Here is a 21,926-nt window from a genome sequence, read left to right on the forward strand (position 1 = left end):
TGGGAAACATGCTTTAAGATTAAGACATGCTGCAAAATCAACCCTATGCTTTTCCAGGAAGCTGCAGTATTCCATGTGTTACAAGTCATTGTTTGCATCAATACTGAGCTTGCAAGATAAGCGGCCAGCAACATAAAACCGCTCAGACAGATACTATACACTGTACACAAAGTGTACACAAAATGCCTTGAGGTGACACCGCGGCCTGAATATAGAGCTGTAGGTGTTGGATAACCCATATAGGCAACATTTTTCCCTCAGATAAATCAATACTGTGTGCAATGGAAAGGACCAACTAAGAGGTTACCACCTGGGGATTAACAAACCTGTCTTATTATACGTATAATTTTTTGATATACAGGCCTACCCAGGAAACCATATCATTAAACTTAAATATTTTTCACCAAGGCATCTTATCAATTTTTGATTGTAATAATTCTTTCTCCTATGTTACTGATTATGATAGTACTGTATAACTATGTATGAATACCAAGGTATAACAATGTTCCTTAGTCACAATATTTTACCGAAATAATTAAAAGTTAAGTTTTATTGTCTATTAACGATTACAAGAGTGCCCCAACACAGAGTCTTATTTTCTCCTTGTTTTGTCTATGTATTTTTACTGACTCTGGGAGCACCACCGACATTTGACTATCACATTAGGTGAAACGATTGGTATAGTCGGTAACAGACTATTATCCATTAGAGGTTTTGTCTGATATTATAACCTGTGTGGAACTACCCATCTTCTGTTTAAACATAAATTCTATTAACCGTCAGTCAGGCGAAGCTGACCTGACAGGCGCCGCAATGCTGTTCTCGCTCCCCTCTCTGCCCCAAGGGTGCGCAGGGGCCTGTCCCTCCTAGTACCTTCCTATCTCTAGGTGCTGTTCGAAACCCCCCCTAGTCAGTTTTCCTGCCGCCTGCGTGAGTGCAGTAGTGAGCCTCCTGGCCTCTCAGGCACACCGCGCCCAAACTCCTCCGACTTTTGAAGGTTTGTTTTTCCTTTTATTTTCATCTATTGTTTATTTTGCTCATTTTATGAATGAAAATTACAAAGGTTGTGAATATTTTGCGGAAATATGTAGGTTTGTCCAGCGTGGCCTCTCAGGCCACATTAATGGGAAGCATTAATTAAGTAGTATGAAGTACAAAACTATTCTTGTTACAGAGCCTATTTCCTATGATGGGGATATGCAATTCTACTTGCACAGCTCACAGTTCAGTTGCCATTGTTCAACTTCTATTATTCAAGAATCCCTTTATCTTCTCCTATTGCAGAGTTTCCCAAATATTGTCTTTGTGCATTCCCAGAAGCTAAAGTTCTGGGGATTTCTATCTCTGGACACATATAGTGTAATAACCTACCCAGCCAACAAGAGAAACACACGGAGAGAGGTGTCCCAGGAATGTGTGCACAGATCGCTCAGCACACATCTCAGGGCACTGCTCACTTCAGCGCTGTGTGCTGAATCTGACTAGAGTTGGCCTGCATGCAGGCCAATCCAGACTAAGTGATAGCGACGCACGGGGTCGCGGATCACTATGGGCTATACACACAGAGCGATGTGTGCTTAATTTCTAAGCAATCTAGTCACACTGCTTAGAATTTAAGCACACATCTCTACGTGTGTACCCCCTTAAGTCAGCCGTGCAAGATTCAGGAAATCCTGAAAACATAGGCTATAAAGGGTGTATGAGGACCTACTTAGAAATAAAAAGTACTGAAAATTCTCTTTCAATACAATAACTTGAGGCAAAGAATGCATGACATCACACAGATGATTTTGGCCAGGTTAGGTCAGAACAGACAGAGCAAGTTGCTTATGACTAGAACAGAGGTACAAAAGTTGACAGGCTGTTTTAGAGATCCAGGGAAAATGTGCATCCCTTGGTAGCAGTCATTTTTAAGGTGCACTGGCTACCTAGCTCAAGGGTTTTAACCAGACAGGACTAGCATATACTTGCACCTGCATAGGATGGGCTAAGAAAAAAAATGTAGTACAAAAACTTACTATTTTCAACTTTATATTGTATTAAATTACATCAAACAACCTGACTTGTACAGCACACAAAGAATACAGCAGCTTGCTGGTAAGCATTTCCGTCTACATATCTGAAAGTGAATCAGCATTTTTTAACACACCATTCCCAGTCGCACAGATTTTTAGGACCCAACTAAGTGTAAATAATGAGGCTTGGATACCATATTTGGGTAATCTTTCCAACCCAATGTTCTTAAAGACTGCAACTCCTGAAGAAGAAAGATATGAGTTTGCCACTGTTAGGTGGGTTTTGATGCAGGAAATAAACCATGTCTCCAACACAACAGCCAGAGCCATGACTTGTCCTTTCTCCAACCAAGTGCTTGGCTCTCTGGAGTAAAAAACATTACAATTGTAAACTGCAACCTACATAAAATACTTGTAAAATAATTACAGAGCAAGACTGTAAACAGAACAATGACCTACTGTACCTGGTATTAGTTCTTGGTCAGATACCCTAAGACACCGATTCCCACTCTGATATGTAATGTTTTTTGTTGGGTAACTGCAAAAAGGACTGGTACTATATATGGATCATGGCCAAGCCATGTCATTCTCCTTCACTCCTTTCAAAAGTACAGTATATATATATATATATATATATCTCTTTGGTAAACTGGTAAACTAAACTGACTCCAGGCATATGACAAATGGGGTTATTCAGTATCAAATGGAATTGAGATGCAGTCGCATCTCCCTGTTTGCCGCCGCAGCGCGCACACACAGGGCCCATACTGCGCTTGCAGGCAGATGCATCTCAGTTATGCGAACGCCTCTGCCTGATTGACAGGCAGAGGCGTTCGTGGGGCGGCGATGCGGCAAAAACAGGGGTGGGTTCAGGGTGGCCATGTGACGTCACACACACCTGCTGCGACACGGAAAATGCTCGCATCACTGCGAGACTTCAACTGAAGCTAATTAGGGCCAAAGCATGAAAGACTGTCAGTATACCATGTTGCCTGAAATTTAAATGGTTTCAAAGAGAATTGCAAAATAGAAACATATTCAGTAACAGAAAAAATGAAATAAGTAAACGCCACGTAGGTATTTTGCCATTGCCTAGAGATAATGGGGCTAACCTTTACATTAATCCAATATCAACCAATGTGATTTTAGACTAAAGGCCTTGTTGAAGGGGGTAAAGCTACAGGCTGCTAAAAAAATGTATACCAAATGGACAGGTCTGTGCTGCATATACTTTATGCTTCCAGGCCCAGGAAGGGGTGTGGATCATAGGGCCGACCACACTAAGGTCGACAGTGTCTAGATCGACCACTATTGGTCAACAGTAAGCAGGTCGACATGGTCTCTAGGTCGACATGAGTTTTTTTTTCGTTTTTTAAATGGTGTCATTTTCTCCGTAGAGTGACTGGGAACCCCAATTAGTGCACCGTGTCCCGCTCGCCATGCTTCGGGCAACGTGCCTGGCAGCGCACGGCATAGGTAACTGTTCCCAATTGTAGTGCAATCGTAATTGTTCCCAATTGTAGTTCATGATCGTAAAGCATGAAAAAGTTTAAAAAAATGTATTTAAAAAAAATAAAAACTCCTGTCGAACGTCTGTCATGTCGATCTAGAGACCACGTCGACCTACTTACTTTCAACCAATAGTGGTCAACCTAGACATTGTCGACCTAGAGACCGGATACCCCAAGAAGACCCCATCAGTTTTCTAAAGCTGGGTACACGCTAGAAGATATATTGTACACATCTTATAGAGTGTACCCTGACCCATCTTCATGGACGTCGTTCATTGACTTGTCCCATTGGATGCGCTGCACATCTAAATGGGATGAATCTGTGACATAGTGTAGTTCTATGCAGCATGTAATGATACATCCTACCATTGTACAGAGTATCATTTAGAGCAGTTGTTCTCACCCGCGGTCCTCAAGTACCCCCAAAAGTTCATGTTTTCCAGGTCTCCTCACAGGATTGCAAGTGAAATAATTTGCTCCACCTGTGGGTCTTTTACAATGTGTCAGTGAGTAATGAATACGCCTGTGCACCAGCTAGGTGACCTGGAAAACATGAACTGTTGAGGGTACTTGAGGGCCCAGGTTGAGAACCACCGATTTAGAGTGTATGGCGTATGCAATGAATCTATCACTGCGTTGCACCACATGTACCCAGCTTTAGAATCAGCCACAAAGAGAGGTAACTTGCCCACTAATCATCATATGCCTAAAGGGCAACTGGACTCAACTTTCTAACCAATCAAATAAATATTATAAGAATGGATTTGGAACCAGAATGAGACAAAATGTCAACAAACTGTACTTTTTTTTTTTCTTTCTTTTTTTAATCTCACGATTATTAGGATCCTGAGGTGAGAATAAAAAACAAAAACAAAACAAATCAACAAAAAAAACAAAAACAAATAACAAAACAAAACACCTGCTTATGGGGAAACAAGGGACAGCTGCAGGGCCCCCTAATTATTAGAGGGAGATACACAAAACTCAGAAAAATACTTCAAGCTAAAAGCCTTGTATAAAGAATCTGAAGAAAATAAAACTACCCTTCCCACAGGAAGAGATGGCACTAACCAAGGACCAGATACTGTAAGTTAAGTGGCCTTTAACAGATCTGGGAATTTAATTTCGGTCTCTTTCCTGCCCAAATGTTAGTACTATTGATACCGTCAGAGTCCCAGCTCCTCCACTACCTCTCTCCTACCTGTTCCCAGCTTGCGCACCTCCTCAAACTCTCTAGCTCTTTTGACTTCCAATATCATCTCTATGCTGATACTCAAATCTACATTTCTTCCCATGGCCTCTCCCCTTCTCTCCAAATAGCTCTCATATCACTTCTTGGATGTCCCAGCGCTTTCTTAAACGTAACATGTCTAAGACTGAGCTGATCATCTTCCCGGGTGGTATTCCATATGCCGAGTGTTGGGATCCCAGCGCCGGAATCCCGACACCCGGCATACTGACAACTATTCTCCCTTTTGGGGGTCCACGACCCCACTGGAGGGAGAATAAATAGCGTGGTGCGGCCACAGTGCCAGCTGTGTGGCGAGCGCACCGAGCCCGCAAGGGACTCATCTGCGCTCGCCCAGCTGTCGGTATGCCAGTGGTCGGGATCCCAGCGCCGGTATGCTGTCCGCTGGGATCCCGGCTGCCGGCATACCATACTACAACCCATCTTCCCACCCTCCCGCATAACTTCACCTCACACAATTTCTAGTGACCGCAAAACTCTCTCCCCTAGCCCTCAACTGCACTGCCTTGGAGTTATCGTTGATGATTCCCTATGCTTTAAAACACACATTCTACCTCTCGCATGTCCTGCCATTTTCAACACAAAATTATTTCCAGGATCAGACCCTTTCTCACCCTGGACCCTCATCCACTCACTGGTCATCTCCAGACTGGACTCCAGTAATCTCCTAGTATCTGGCATCCCTGACAACAACCTCTCTCCACTCCAATCTACAGACGTGTCTCCTCCTACGTCATAGCTGCAGTCATGTTAAACAGCCATTTTACTGCGACCAGTTGTGAGCCAGTTTAGTAACGCTGGGCATCTTTTTGTGCATTTTTTCCCAAATATGCATCTTATTTGTATCACTATGCAAACAAAATGCAAAGGCAGACTGCTGATTAAAATAATAGGGCTTGTGCATTTAATTCACATGCGAGTCAGATGCATTTTCGGCAAAAAAAAAAAAAAAAAAAGAAGATGCCTGCCGTTAGCAGAGCTGCCTGGGAACTGCCGCCTTATCTCACGGTGCATGTCGTATTGAGGCTAGATGTATGAAGACACATCTGTATCCTCAAATCCTGCTGCCTAGATCATCTTCCTCTCCAAATGTACTACGTCCACCTTTCCTCTCTTACAAGCCATACACTGGCTGTCCTTCCCATTCAGAATCTAATTTTAGTATCTCACACTCACTTATAAAGCCCTCATCCATTCCTCTCCCATTTACAGCTCTGACCTTATCTTCCTTTACAGTTCCACCCACCCTCTTTGCTCCACAAGTGCATTCCACCTCACCTGCCTACGGATTACTTCCTCCCACTCCCAATGTTTTGCATGTGCTGCTCCCCATCTCTGGAATTCTCTACTTCGTATCAGACTCTCCACCTCTCTACAAAACTTCAAATGGGCTCTCAAGACCCACTTCTTCATCAAACCAAGCAATCTCTCATCCTAACCATTTGTTCCTTGCCCATCTGTGTCACCTCTCTCTGGGGCAGATGTATTAAGCCCGGAGAAGTGATAAAGCAGTGATAAGTGGAAGGTGATAACGTACCAGCCAATCAGCTCCTAACTGTCAATTTACATATTGGAGCTGATTGGCTGGTGAGTTATCACCTTCCACTTATCACTGCTTTATCACTTCTCCAGGCTCCTCTGTCTGCCCCACCCCTTCAGAAAGTAAGCACTCACAACAAGCAAAGCCTTCTCCCCTCATCTTCTACTCCACACTCCCTACAACGGAAGTTAACCCTCGAGATTCTACCACCGTGATGCTTATTTCAGTGACATGTCCACTGATGCAGAAATGTTTATATACCATGTACTTGTCATACATTGTCTTGTACTGTATTTTGCTGCTTTCTTGTTTTGATAATTTGAGGAACCCTTGTGGCGACATACACAGTAAAGAATAATAATAATAAAGGATAATAATAAAGGATAAAAATAATAAAGGATACAAATGAATAATAATTAATAATAAAGCATAACAATGCGAGTTGCTAAAGTCCCAACTAACATCACCAAGGTAAACCTACAGTATGTGCTTCTTTTAATTGAACAGCTTTCTGAGAAACCCATAGTCCAGACCTGTTAGGCATTGACCTGCCTTATACCCAGTAGTGGAAAAGACCATTCAATGTATTTATATGTAAGAACTTCATCCTCTTGTTGCTTGAATCATTAAAAAGTACTTGTCTCCAACACCCAGTGAATGTATCAAAACTCCGTAAGACTGAAAGAACAGCTCTGGGATGAGAAATAGTATTATGGAGAATAGAAAAACGGAAGAAAATTAACTAATGGTAGGATCCATCAGCACCATGTAAGGATGGATTTATCAACACCATAACAAAAACTAGGCGAAGTCTAGAATATTTCTATATAAAGTCCCTTAATATTTACTTTAGAATAAGTCCAAGGTCGAAAAAAAAACAATAAAGTTCCCTGAAGAACACAGGAGTGTTATTTACAGGGGTTGGAGAGGAAACGTGGCCAAAAAGCACTGCGAGATTATCAGTCTGGTACCATTACAAAAGTTACATGAACTCTATTTCAAGGTCATCAGGTATAAAAGTATGATTATCCTAGATGGTGCTCATGGACTAAGAATTGCGAAATGAAGGGCATAAAATAGAAATCAACACCATAGCCATAAATCAAAAGAATAGCAGGAAATATTACCAATATATTGAAGAGCAATAATTGCTGAGAGTTTGAGAAATTGAACACCTCTTTCTATCCCAGGTGGCTTGTAGTGATAGAGAGAAGTAATCACAGTTTGTTGTTTTTGTTCAAATACCCAAAACTCCTTTAGAATGGTAGACAACTTTTATGTAAAAAAAGGAGAAAAGGCTATGCTCAATTAAATACAACTATTTTTGGTTTAAAAGGTGAGCTACATTATAAGGATTTTATTCTACTCTTTATTTTGTGTGATATTAAAATCAAGACAGGATACTGTGTCTAATATATACAAGATATCAGAATTACCTAAAAACGCATCCACTAGGCAGCTGACTCCACGCATGGCACGGAAAAAGATCTGAGGCAGCTGTCTGAGACAGGAGTACTGACTGATTTCCTGGGGAAGCCCACTCACATTTAGAAACTGTTCCTGAAAGTTTGGGGTTGTTCCAATAATGCTTGGGTTACTTAGGTCCACAGGGTTACTACAACAGAAACAAGACACTGTAAATGATTAGAGAAAGCCCTATAGGCAGATGCATCATGCCATAAACCAGTTTGTTAAAATTAAAATAGAAAGACCTTCATAACTACAACATGGAAGTTATTGAAAATAATATTGCAGGATGTATTAGGTCTTCTTTTTTATGAACTAGCTGACCAATATTGTGGCCCATACACATTTATGGAAAACTTTAGTATTCCGTATTAGACCTTAGCATGTGTAGAAATCGGAACCAGGTTTGTGTCACACATTCATTATCCATTTCAGCTGATATCAAACTAGCATCTTCTTCCGGAACTTTAAAGGGAGGAAATGAAGGGCCGTAAGTAAACCGTAGCAGTCTGGAAAGACAATGAAATGAGAAGCTTAAATAAGCATATTCTGTTTTAATATTAGCAAGCATTTTGGCATTTACAGTGCACAACTTAGGACTACTATTACCATTAACAGTACAAATGCATGTGAAGTATTTATTCTACAACCATATTGCTTGTGTCTTCAATAGGATCATCTCAAAGATTATTACCTGGATGTCAGAGCACAAATGGCTTTACTCCACTGTTCTACCACAGCTGGGTGGTGTCTCCAATTAGCCACCATTTCTTTGGCTGTCTTCCAGTAGGGTGGTGTTGGGAAGCAGCGGGTACAGGCCAAAAACCAGACTTCAAACAGGACTCCTATTAGTTTGTCGGCTAGGCTCTCTGCAATACCTCCTGAAGAGAGGTCAGAGAACAAAACATATTGCAAAGTAATATACTCATGTATTCTCACATTTGACTAAAGAAGACAGACTGCAAGCGTCATCTCAAGACTCTCCACACACACACACTTCCTATATACAATTAGGTTCATATATCTATATTTGGACAATTGACACAAATTATTTTAGAAGTTTACCAAAACATAGTCAAGTTACAGTTATTTTGACTATGATTTTAAAAGTTAAATTGAGAGTATTCACATCCAAATTGGAGGAAGGGTTTAGGAATTACAGCTGTTTAACATGTAGCATGATCTTTTCAAAGGACTAAAAGTAATTAGGAGCAGTAACTAAAACCCCCCAAAAGAAACAGTTTGGTACATTGAGGAAAAAATAACTCAGCAAACACAAAAAGTCCTGGATGTCAATGGAAGACAACAGTGGTGGATGATTGCAGAATCTTTTCCATGGTATTTTAATTCTACATTAAAATCAACACAGTTTTCTAAAAAAAAAAATAAATTCTACCTTACAATCTCTAAATTCAATTACATTTGGAATAATAAATACTGTGATGGGTGTAAAATCCTCTAAATTTTAGGCTGATATGTACACTGGTTTTGAAGTTATATGCCCCTTTGAAAGAAAAACGTGCTATCAACATTTTCTTTAAATTTCACTTGCAGCTCACCTAACTAGAGTTTGGGGCAAGATATCATTTAAAACCTCATTTTATGGGCTTTCATATGATATATACAGCACAGTATGTTTCCAGAAAAAAAAAAAAAAGCCTTCAAAGCTGCAATTATTTAACAAAAAAAAAATTGCTGGTAATGTTTTTAACTGCATTTGCAGCTCACCCAATAGAGAGAGAGAGAGTTTGGCACGGTCTCATTTCAAACCTCTTTAATAGTCTTTCTTGTGATGTTTAACTTTTTTTTTTCAAAATTTAAAAAAAGTTTGAGAGGATCCATATATACCAGTGTACATATCAGCCTAACATTTTGAAGTTCTATACACTCAAGGCATCAATTAATATACCAAATTTCAATATAATTTGCAACTGTCAATTTGAAACCCTGTGTTTATTTGGTGTGGGATAACCCGACAGAGGAAACGCAGATTAACACTTTCATGAATTAAATAAGAATTTACTTACCGATAATTCTATTTCTCATAGTCCGTAGTGGATGCTGGGACTCCGTAAGGACCATGGGGAATAGCGGCTCCGCAGGAGACTGGGCACAAAAGTAAAAGCTTGAACTAGCTGGTGTGCACTGGCTCCTCCCCCTATGACCCTCCTCCAAGCCTCAGTTAGGATACTGTGCCCGGACGAGCGTACATAATAAGGAAGGATATTGAATCCCGGGTAAGACTCATACCAGCCACACCAATCACACCGTACAACCTGTGATCTGAACCCAGTTAACAGTATGATAAACGAAGGAGCCTCTGAAAAGATGGCTCACAACAATAATAACCCGAATTTTGTAACAATAACTATATACAAGTATTGCAGACAATCCGCACTTGGGATGGGCGCCCAGCATCCACTACGGACTATGAGAAATAGAATTATCGGTAAGTAAATTCTTATTTTCTCTAACGTCCTAAGTGGATGCTGGGACTCCGTAAGGACCATGGGGATTATACCAAAGCTCCCAAACGGGCGGGAGAGTGCGGATGACTCTGCAGCACCGAATGAGAGAACTCCAGGTCCTCCTCAGCCAGGGTATCAAATTTGTAGAATTTAGCAAACGTGTTTGCCCCTGACCAAGTAGCTGCTCGGCAAAGTTGTAAAGCCGAGACCCCTCGGGCAGCCGCCCAAGATGAGCCCACTTTCCTTGTGGAATGGGCTTTTACAGATTTTGGCTGTGGCAGGCCTGCCACAGAATGTGCAAGCTGAATTGTACTACAAATCCAACGAGCAATAGTCTGCTTAGAAGCAGGAGCACCCAGCTTGTTGGGTGCATACAGGATAAACAGCGAGTCAGATTTCCTGACTCCAGCCGTCCTGGAAATACATATTTTCAGGGCCCTGACTACGTCCAGTAACTTGGAGTCCTCCAAGTCCCTAGTAGCCGCAGGCACCACAATAGGCTGGTTCACGTGAAATGCTGAAACCACCTTTGGGAGAAATTGAGGACGAGTCCTCAATTCTGCCCTATCCGTGTGAAAAATCAGGTAAGGGCTTTTATAAGATAAAGCCGCCAATTCTGAGACACGCCTGGCAGAAGCCAGGGCTAACAGCATTACCACCTTCCATGTGAGATATTTTAATTCCACAGTGGTGAGTGGTTCAAACCAATGTGATTTTAGGAACCCCAAAACCACATTGAGATCCCAAGGTGCCACCGGGGGCACAAAAGGAGGCTGTATATGCAGTACCCCTTTGACAAACGTCTGGACTTCAGGCACTGAAGCCAGTTCTTTTTGGAAGAAAATCGACAGGGCCGAAATTTGAACCTTAATGGACCCTAATTTTAGGCCCATAGACAGTCCTGTTTGCAGGAAATGTAGGAAGCGACCCAGTTGAAATTCCTCTGTAGGGGCCTCTTTGGCCTCACACCACGCAACATATTTTCGCCAAATGCGGTGATAATGTTTCGCGGTTACATCCTTCCTGGCCTTTATCAGGGTAGGGATGACTTCTTCTGGAATGCCTTTTTCCTTCAGGATCCGGCGTTCAACCGCCATGCCGTCAAACGCAGCCGCGGTAAGTCTTGGAACAGACAAGGTCCCTGCTGGAGCAGGTCCTTTCTTAGAGGTAGAGGCCACGGGTCCTCCGTGAGCATCTCTTGAAGTTCCGGGTACCAAGTCCTTCTTGGCCAATCCGGAACCACGAGTATAGTTCTTACTCCTCTCCTTTTTATGATTCTCAGTACTTTTGGTATGAGAGGCAGAGGAGGGAACACATACACTGACTGGTACACCCATGGTGTTACCAGAGCGTCCACCGCTATTGCCTGAGGGTCCCTTGACCTGGCGCAATATCTGTCTAGTTTTTTGTTGAGACGGGACGCCATCATGTCCACCTTTGGTTTTTCCCAACGGTTCACAATCATGTGGAAGACTTCTGGATGAAGTCCCCACTCCCCCGGGTGAAGGTCGTGTCTGCTGAGGAAGTCCGCTTCCCAGTTGTCCACTCCCGGAATGAACACTGCTGACAGTGCTATCACATGATTCTCCGCCCAGCGAAGAATCCTTGCAGCTTCTGCCATCGCCCTCCTGCTTCTCGTGCCGCCCTGTCTGTTTACGTGGGCGACTGACGTGATGTTGTCCGATTGGATCAATACCGCCTGACCCTGAAGCAGGGGTTTTGCTTGACTTAGGGCATTGTAAATGGCCCTTAGTTCCAGAATGTTTATATGAAGAGATGTTTCCATGCTTGACCACAAGCCCTGGAAATTTTGTCCCTGTGTGACTGCTCCCCAGCCTCTCAGGCTGGCATCCGTACCATTTGTCCAGAAGATCCCACTGAAACGTTCTTGCATGGAATCTTCCGAATGGAATCGCTTCGTAAGAAGCCACCATTTTTCCCAGGACCCTCGTGCACTGATGCACTGACACCTGGCCTGGTTTTAGGAGATTCCTGACTAGCTCGGATAACTCCCTGGCCTTCTCCTCTGGGAGAAACACCTTTTTCTGGACTGTGTCCAGAATCATTCCTAGGAACAGGAGACGTGTCGTTGGAATCAGCTGCGATTTTGGAATATTTAGAATCCACCCGTGCTGACGTAACACTAACTGAGATAGTGCTACTCCGACTTCTAACTGTTCCCTGGACCTTGCCCTTATCAGGAGATTGTCCAAGTAAGGGATAATTAAAACGCCTTTTCTTCGAAGAAGAATCATCATTTCGGCCATTACCTTGGTAAAGACCCGAGGTGCCGTGGACAATCCAAACGGCAGCGTCTGAAACTGATAATGACAGTTTTGTACTACAAACCTGAGGTACCCTTGGTGAGAAGGGTAGATTGGGACGTGGAGATAAGCATCTTTTATGTCCAGAGACACCATATAGTCCCCTTCTTCCAGGTTTGCTATCGCTGCTCTGAGTGACTCCATCTTGAATTTGAACCTCTTTATGTAAGTGTTCAAGGATTTTAGATTTAAAATTGGTCTCACCGAGCCGTCCGGCTTCGGTACCACAAACAGCGTGGAATAATACCCCTTTCCATGTTGTAGGAGAGGTACCTTGATTATCACCTGCTGGGAATACAGCTTGTGAATGGCTTCCAAAACTGCCTCCCTGTCGGAGGGAGACTTTGGTAGAGCAGACTTCAGGAACCGGCGAGGGGGAGACGTCTCGAATTCCAGTTTGTACCCTTGTGATACTACCTGCAGAATCCAGGGGTCCACTTGCGAGTGAGCCCACTGCGCGTTGAAATTTTTGAGACGGGCCCCCACCGTGTCCGAGTCCGCTTGTAAAGCCCCAGCGTCATGCTGAAGACTTGGCAGAAGCAGAGGAGGGCTTCTGCTCCTGGGAAGAGGCTGCCTGGTGCAGTCTTTTTCCTCTTCCTCTGTCCCGGGGCAGAAATGAGTGGCCTTTTGCCCGCCTGTACTTATGGGAACGAAAGGACTGAGTTTGAAAAGACGGTGTCTTTTTCTGCTGAGAGGTGACCTGGGGTAAAAAGGTGGACTTTCCGGCCGTTGCCACCAGGTCCGATAGACCGGCCCCAAATAACTCCTCCCCTTTAAACGGCAATACTTCCATATGTCGTTTGGAATCCGCATCCCCTGACCACTGTCGCGTCCATAACGCTCTTCTGGCAGAAATGGACATAGCACTCACTCTTGATGCCAGGGTGCAAATATCCCTCTGTGCATCACGCATATATAGTAATGCATCCTTCAAATGCTCTATAGTTAGTAATATACTGTCCCTATCCAGGGTATCAATATTTTCAGTCAGGGAATCCGACCACGCAACTCCAGCACTGCACATCCAGGCTGATGCGATTGCTGGTCGCAGTATAACACCAGTATGTGTGTATATACCCTTCAGGATATTTTCCAGCCTTCTATCCGCTGGTTCTTTGAGGGCGGACGTATCAGGAGACGGTAACGCTACTTGTTTAGATAAACGTGTGAGCGCTTTATCTACTCTAGGGGGTGTTTCCCAACGCGCCCTAACCTCTGGCGGGAAAGGGTATAGTGCCAATAATTTATTAGAAATTAGCACTTTTTTATCGGGGGAAACCCACGCTTTATCACACACCTCATTTAATTCATCTGACTCAGGAAAAGCTACTGGTAGTTTTTTCACTCCCCACATAATACCCTTCTTTGTGGTACATGTAGTGTCAGAAATGTTCAATGCCTCCTTCACTGCCGTGATCATGTAACGTGTGGCCCTACTGGACATTACGTTTGTCTCCTCACCGTCGACACTGGACTCAGTATCCGTGTCTGGGTCTGTGTCGACCCACTGAGGTAACGGGCGTTTTATCGCCCCTGACGGTGTCTGAGACGCCTGGACAGGCACTAATTGATTTGTCGGCTGTCTCATGTCGTCAACAGTTTTTTGTAAAGTGCTGACATTGTCACGTAGTTCTTTAAATACAACCATCCAGTCAGGTGTCGACTCCCTAGGGGGTGACATCACTAATACAGGCAATTGCTCTGCTTCCACATCATTTTCCTCCTCATACATGTCGACACAATCGTACCGACACCCAGCACACACACAGGGAATGCTCTGATAGAGGACAGGACCCCACTAGCCCTTTGGGGAGACAGAGGGAGAGTTTGCCAGCACACACCAGAGCGCTATATATATCTATAGGGATAACCTTATATAAGTGTTACTCCCTTTTATAGCTGCTGTTATTAATTTAGCTGCCAATAGTGCCCCCCCTCTCTCGTTTTTACCCTGATTCTGTAGGGACTGCAGGGGAGAGTCAGGGAGCCGTCCTTCCAGCGGAACTGTGAGTGAAAATGGCGCTTGTGTGCTGAGGAGATAGGCTCCGCCCTTCACGACGGCCTTATCTCCCGCTTTTTTCTGGAAAACTGGCAGGGGTTAAATACATCCATATAGCCCAGGAGCTATATGTGATGTATTTCTTTTGCCATCCTAAGGTATTTCTGTTTTTTATTGCGTCTCAGGGCGCTCCCCCCCAGCGCCCTGCACCCTCAGTGACCGGAGTGTGAAGTGTGCTGAGAGCAATGGCGCACAGCTGCAGTGCTGTGCGCTACCTTAGTTGAAGACAGGAACGTCTTCTGCCGCCGATTTCACCGGACCTCTTCGTTCTTCTGGCTCTGTAAGGGGGCCGGCGGCGCGGCTCCGGGACCCATCCAGGCTGAACCTGTGATCGTCCCTCTGGAGCTAATGTCCAGTAGCCTAAGAAACCCAATCCACTCTGCACGCAGGTGAGTTCGTTTCTTCTCCCCTTAGTCCCACGATGCAGTGAGCCTGTTGCCAGCAGGACTCACTGAAAATAAAAAACCTAAAATAAACTTTTACTCTAAGCAGCTCAGGAGAGCCACCTAGCCTGCACCCTTCTCGTTCGGGCACAAAAATCTAACTGAGGCTTGGAGGAGGGTCATAGGGGGAGGAGCCAGTGCACACCAGCTAGTTCAAGCTTTTACTTTTGTGCCCAGTCTCCTGCGGAGCCGCTATTCCCCATGGTCCTTACGGAGTCCCAGCATCCACTTAGGACGTTAGAGAAATTATGATAAACTAATGCAAGATAATTAAACAAAAAATGTTTTTATATTAGTCTTCAGGGTTTATAAAACCACAACATTTTTATTTTTTAAACTATATAATTAAAAGAAAAGAAGTTATACACATGTACACCTGAGTGGACAACATGCACCTGCACCATAAAAAAGAATGCCCTATTAGCATGGAAATTATTTCACTGGCACAGGGCACCAAAGAGTCTAGTTACGGCTCTGCAAACAAGCATGCATTTCACATGCTGAAGACAAAACAAAAGGCCATAACAACAACGGAAGACAGCTGCAGTAAAGTTCTGGCAAAGAATAACAAAGGAGGAAACCCAGCATTTGGTGATGTCCATGGGTTCAAGACTTCGCTCATTCATTGCCTGAAAAGTGTTTTGGACAAAGTATTACAAATTAACATTTGAGCCCCTGAAAATGGGACTGTACATTAAAATGGTTGCAATTCTATTTAACTGCTGGGTATCATAGATTAAAACTTTTATTACTCTCTGCCTTCAGATAGCTGTACTACTTCATGGCTATGCGGTTGATATATAATTATGCCTTTATACTGCACAATACAGTTAACTACTGAGGGCAATACATGGAGAGCACGAATATGATATTGAAATTGTTTATTTGAATGTTTTTGATGTTCTTGAAAAGCAATAAAAACAAACAAACACTTGATTAAAAAAAAAAAGTTGCAATTCCTAAACATTTCATACAATAATTTTGTTCAACCCCTTGAATTAAAGCTGAAAGTATTCACTTCAATTGCATCTCAATTGTTTAATTTCAAATCAATTGTGGTGACGTATAGAGCCAAAACGATTTAAATTGTGACAGTATCTAAATATACTGTATATGAATCTAACTGTATCACGCTGTAGCACTATATTATAAAAATACTAAATACAGTAGTTGAATGAATAGAAGTTAACCTATCAGTACAAATACTTGCGTTATTTAAGATATAAGTTACAGAGTGGGGAAAAGAGTAATAAACGACTAACCCGCCACAGTTGGAGCTGCAAGGAGCGTGTCATTAATCTGTAGTAGGAAGAGCAGCAGAACCTCCCACGTCTCCCGAGCCATAGTCGTAGAGTCTCGTGCCAGCTTCTGGACAGAACGCAACACCTGCTGGCACAGCCGGATTTGGTTGACTACCTGCTCCTGCCTGCAAGTAAACCAATTCATCTTTCAATGCCTTTACTACAATCATTTTGCATATGACTTTCTATAGTAAAAAAAAAATCCCTAAAACAGCTACAAGGAAACCAGTATGCTGGCAAATACTACTACCTGAATAATTACAGTAATTAATCACCAAAAATGTCTATTTTTTTACTGTAGAAAATAGGGTATTAAAGTTTGGTAGAAATAGGTGGTTCCCTTACACATCAGATTTTAGAGACATTAACTGGAATAGCTACTAAAGAATAAACACAACTAGCTACTGTTTATTGTAAAACTATCCACTCTTCTAAAAACAAATTAATAAAATAAACTGTCTGCTATTGCATGTTTTCGCTACATATAGGGGTATATTCAATTGAAGTCGAAAACTGGCGTCTGTCGAAAAGACACTCCTAGTCATCAATTATGTACATAAGGAAAACTCGTACAGATATTATTTTCACTAGCAGTAATTAGATGGAGGGGGCGTATTGAGGTGAAAATTATTAAATCACCATTTATATAGATAATTAATATGTTCACTAGCAATGATAGAAATAATAAGATTTTAAACCTACCGGTAAATCTTTTTCTCCTAGTCCGTAGAGGATGCTGGGGACTCCGTAAGGACCATGGGGTATAGACGGGCTCCGCAGGAGACATGGGCACCTAAAAGAACTTTCTAGTATGGTGTGCACTGGCTCCTCCCTCTATGCCCCTCTTCCAGACCTCAGTTAGAGAACTGTGCCCAGAGGAGATGGACAATACGAGGAAAGGATTTTGTTAATCTAAGGGCAAGATTCAAACTAGCCCACACCAATCATACCATATAACCTGGAATACACATAACCAGTTAACAGTATGAACAAAACAACAGTATCGGTCGTAGACCGATTCTAACTGTAACATAACCCTTATGTAAGCAATAACTATATACAAGTCTTGCAGATTTTCTGCACTGGGACGGGCGCCCAGCATCCTCTACGGACTAGGAGAAAAAGATTTACCGGTAGGTTTAAAATCTTATTTTCTCTTACGTCCTAGAGGATGCTGGGGACTCTGTAAGGACCATGAGGTTTATACCAAAGCTCCCAATTGGGCGGGAGAGTGCGGATGACTCTGTGCACCGGCTGAGCAAACGCTAGGTCCTCATCAGCCAGGGTATCAAACTTGTAGAATTTAGCAAAAGTGTTTGACCCCGACCAAGTTGCTGCTCGGCAAAGCTGTAATGCCGAGACGCCTCGGGCAGCCGCCCAAGAAGAGCCCACCTTCCTAGTGGAATGGGCCTTTACTGAATGCGGTAACGGCAATCCAGCCGTAACATAAGCCTGCTGACTCGTGTTACAGATCCAGCAAGCAATAGTCTGCTTCGAAGCAGGCGCGCCAATCTTGTTGGCAGCATACAGGACAAACAATGCATCTGTTTTCCTAATTCTAGCCGTCCTGGCTACATAAATTTTTAAGGCCCCGACTACATCCAGGGACATGGAATCCTCCAAGTCACTCGTAGCCACAGGCACAACTATAGGTTGGTTCATATGAAACGAAGACACCACCTTAGGTAAAAATTGAGGACGAGTCCTCAATTCCGCTCTATCCAAATTAAAAATCAAGTAAGGGCTCTTGTAAGACAAGGCCGCCAATTCTGACACACGCCTCGCAGATGCCAAGGCTAACAACATGACCACCTTCCAGGTGAGAAATTTCAACTCCACCGTTTTAAGGGGTTCAAACCAGTGTGATTTAAGGAACTGCAACACCACGTTCAGGTCCCATGGTGCCACTGGGGGCACAAAAGGAGGCTGTATGTGCAGTACTCCTTTTACAAACGTCTGGACTTCTGGGAGAGAAGCCAATTCCTTCTGAAAGAATATTGACAAGGCAGAAATCTGTACTTTAAAAGAGCCTAAATTTAGGCCCATATCCACTCCTGTCTGTAGGAAGTGGATTAAACGACCCAGATGGAAATCTTCCGTAGGAGCATTCTTGGTTTCACACCAAGAGACATATTTCCGCCAGATACGGTGATAATGTTTTGCCGTCACCTCCTTCCTAGCATTTATAAGAGTAGGTATGACCTTCCTCCGGAATACCCTTCTCCGCTAGGATCCGGCGTTCAACCGCCATGCCGTCAAACGTAACCGCGGTAAGTCTTGGAACATGCAGAGCTCCTGCTGTAACAGGTCTTCCCTTAGAGGAAGAGGCCAGGGCTCTTCCGTGAGCATCTCCTGAAGATCTGAGTACCAGGCCCTTCGAGGCCAGTCTGGAACAATGAGTATTGTCTGTACTCTTTTTTGTCTTATGATCCTCAACACTTTTGTGATGAGAGGAAGAGGAGGAAACACATAGACCGACTGGAACACCCATGGCGTTACCAGAGCGTCTACTGCTATTGCCTGAGGGTCCCGGGATCTGGCACAATACCTCCGAAGCTTCTAGTTGAGGCGTGACGCCATCATGTCTATTTGAGAAACTCCCCAGAGAGTCGTTATCTCTGCAAAGACTTCTTGCTGAAGTCCCCACTCTCCTGGATGGATATCGTGTCTGCTGAGGAAGTCTGCTTCCCAGTTGTCCACTCCCGGAATGAAGACAGCTGACAGAGCGCTTACATGATTTTCCGCCCAGCGAAGAATCCTGGTGGCTTCCGCCATCGCGACTCTGCTTCTTGTCCCGCCTTGGCGGTTCACATGAGCTACTGCTGTGACATTGTCTGATTGAATCAGAACCGGTAGGTTGCGAAGAAGATTCTCCGCTTGTCGAAGGCCGTTGTATATGGCCCTTAGCTCCAACACGTTGATGTGTAGACAGGACTCCTGGTCTAACCACAGTCCCTGAAAATGTCTTCCTTGGGTGACTGCTCCCCATCCTCGGAGGCTTGCGTCCGTGGTTACCAGGATCCAGTCCTGAATGCCGAACCTGCGACCCTCTAGAAGGTGAGCACTCTGCAGCCACCATAGAAGAGACACCCTGGCCCTGGGGGACAGTGTTATTTTTTGATGTAATTGTAGATGGGACCCGGACCATTTGTCCAGAAGATCCCATTGAAACGTCCTTGCATGGAACCTGCCGAAGGGAATGGCCTCGTAAGTTGCCACCATTTTCCCCAGAACCCGAGTGCATTGATGAGCTGACACTCTTTTTGGCTTTAGTAGTTCTTGGACCATGTTCTGGAGGTCCTGGACTTTTTCCAACGGGAGGAAAACTTTCTTTTGTTCCATGTCCAGTATCATGCCTAGTAACGCTAGTCGAGTTGTCGGAACCAACTGTGACTTTGGTAGATTGAGAATCCACCCATGTTGCTGAAGCACTCTTTGAGAGAGTGACACGTTCTCCAGTAATCGCTCTCTTGATCTCGCTTTTATCAGGAGATCGTCTAAGTATGGGATAACTGTGACTCCTTGCTTGCGCAGGATCACCATCATTTCCGCCATTAACTTGGTGAAAATCCTCGGGGTCGTGGACAGCCCAACGGCAACGTCTGAAACTGATAATGACAATCCTGTACCGCGAATCTCAGGAACTCCTGATGAGAGGGATATATGGGGACATTAAGGTAAGCATCCTTTATGTCCAGTGACACCATGAAATCCCCCCCTTCCAGGCAGGCTGTCACCGCTCGGAGAGATTCCATCTTGAATTTGAATCTTTTCAGGTACAGGTTAAGGTTTTTTAGGTTTAAAATGGGCCTGATCGAACCATCCGGCTTCGGAACCACAAATAGGGTTGAATAATACCCTTTTCCCTGTTGGCTCAGGGGAACGTACCCTGTCCTGTGTAGGGAAAGGGTACGCCATAAGAACCCTTTTGGGAATCTGCAGCTTCTTATCTGGAGTTTCCCATGCTTTTTCACATAACTCATTAATTTCATGTGAAGGAGGAAAGTTTATAACCTGTTTCTTTCCCTTAAACATGTGTATCCTCGTGTCGGGTACCGAGGGCTCATCGGTGATACGTAAGACATCTTTTATTGCAATAATCATGCACTAAATACTTTGTCACCCTGGGGTGCAATTTTGCTTCATCATAGTCGACACTGGAATCAGAGTCCTTGTCGGTATCTGTGTCCCTTATTTGTGAGAAGGGACGTTTCTGAGACCCCGACGGGTCCTGTGAGTCGGCACAATCCGCAGATTGATTACCTGCCGACGCGCTGGACTCTGCTTTGTCCAGCCTTTTATGCAGTGAAGCTACACTAGCATTTAACATATGCCACATATCCATCCAATCCTGAGTCGGCACCGCCGATTGAGACACACCACTCATCTGTTCCACCTCCTCTTTGGATAAGTCTTCCGTTTCAAACACCCCACACACACAGGGATATAGCTATGAGGGGACAATTCCCCAAAGCAGGCCCTTTGGAGAGAAAGAGAGAGAGTATGCCAGCACACACCAGCGCCAGGGTAAAAAAACTCAGATAGCGCATGTATATATATATATATATATATATATATATATATATATATATATTGCATTGTAGATGTCCGCACTCCCAGCTATATCACAGTCATCAATGGGGTGCACCTCAAGGAGGCCTATATAAAGCTCCACATATACCAGGTTATCTTCCAGACCCTAATGAGGGTCTCAAATAGAGGGCACTCACCAATCAGTTTCCATAGATAAAAAGATTTATTTAGACCATTGAAGTCATCACATACGTGTCGACGTTCCGGCTTCGCAGAGCCTTTCTCAAGACCACCACAGGAGACATCTGTTCAGCACGCCAGAGAGCAGCATACTCATCTATGGAAACTGATTGGTGAGTGCCCTCTATTTGAGACCCTCATTAGGGTCTGGAAGATAACCTGGTATATATAATTATATATATATATATATATATATATATATATTATATATATATATATATTTTATATATATATATATATATATATATATATATATATATAGTGGGAAATGGTGGCACTCACAGGACTTGTTCCAATAATAAATGACACAGCGGTCAAGAATCAAAAGTTGACTTTTGATTCTTGACCGCTGTGTCATTTATTATTGGAACAAGTCCTGTGAGTGCCACCATTTCCCACTTTGTATCCGCTTGCCAAACCAGCTTGGGAGGCACCAAGGCATTATTTTACACTAGGAGAGAGTGCCGGCTATTCTTGTCTATATATATATATATATATATATATATATATATATATATATATATATATATATATATATATATATATATACACAAGAAAATAATCTGCGGCACTCAGGGTCTTATGAAACGGCAATGTTTGTATTTAAAACATCAATGAAATAAACATCAACGTTTCGGGGAATTTAACCCCTTTGTCAAGATGTGTGACAAAGGGGTTAAATTCCCCGAAACGTTGATGTTTATTTCATTGATGTTTTAAATACAAACATTGCCGTTTCATAAGACCCTGAGTGCCGCGGATTATTTTCTTGTATT

General features: G+C 43.4%; 1 protein-coding gene across 4 annotated transcripts in view; it reads right to left on the reverse strand.

Moving 5' to 3' along the window:
* Positions 1–21,926, reverse strand: part of RALGAPB (Ral GTPase activating protein non-catalytic subunit beta) — a 275,647-nt gene that overhangs the window by 168,976 nt on the left and 84,745 nt on the right. For all 4 annotated transcript variants that reach the window (XM_063960194.1, XM_063960193.1, XM_063960196.1 and 1 more), the window contains exons 4-7: positions 16,339–16,502; positions 8,477–8,663; positions 8,160–8,291; positions 7,752–7,930 (exon numbers count right to left, since the gene is read on the reverse strand). In XM_063960194.1, the coding sequence (XP_063816264.1) occupies positions 7,752–7,930; positions 8,160–8,291; positions 8,477–8,663; positions 16,339–16,502 (662 nt within the window). The remainder of the gene's footprint in view (positions 1–7,751; positions 7,931–8,159; positions 8,292–8,476; positions 8,664–16,338; positions 16,503–21,926) is intronic.

The sequence above is a fragment of the Pseudophryne corroboree genome, chromosome 3 (genome assembly GCF_028390025.1).
Source record: "Pseudophryne corroboree isolate aPseCor3 chromosome 3, aPseCor3.hap2, whole genome shotgun sequence".
NCBI lineage: Eukaryota > Metazoa > Chordata > Amphibia > Anura > Myobatrachidae > Pseudophryne > Pseudophryne corroboree.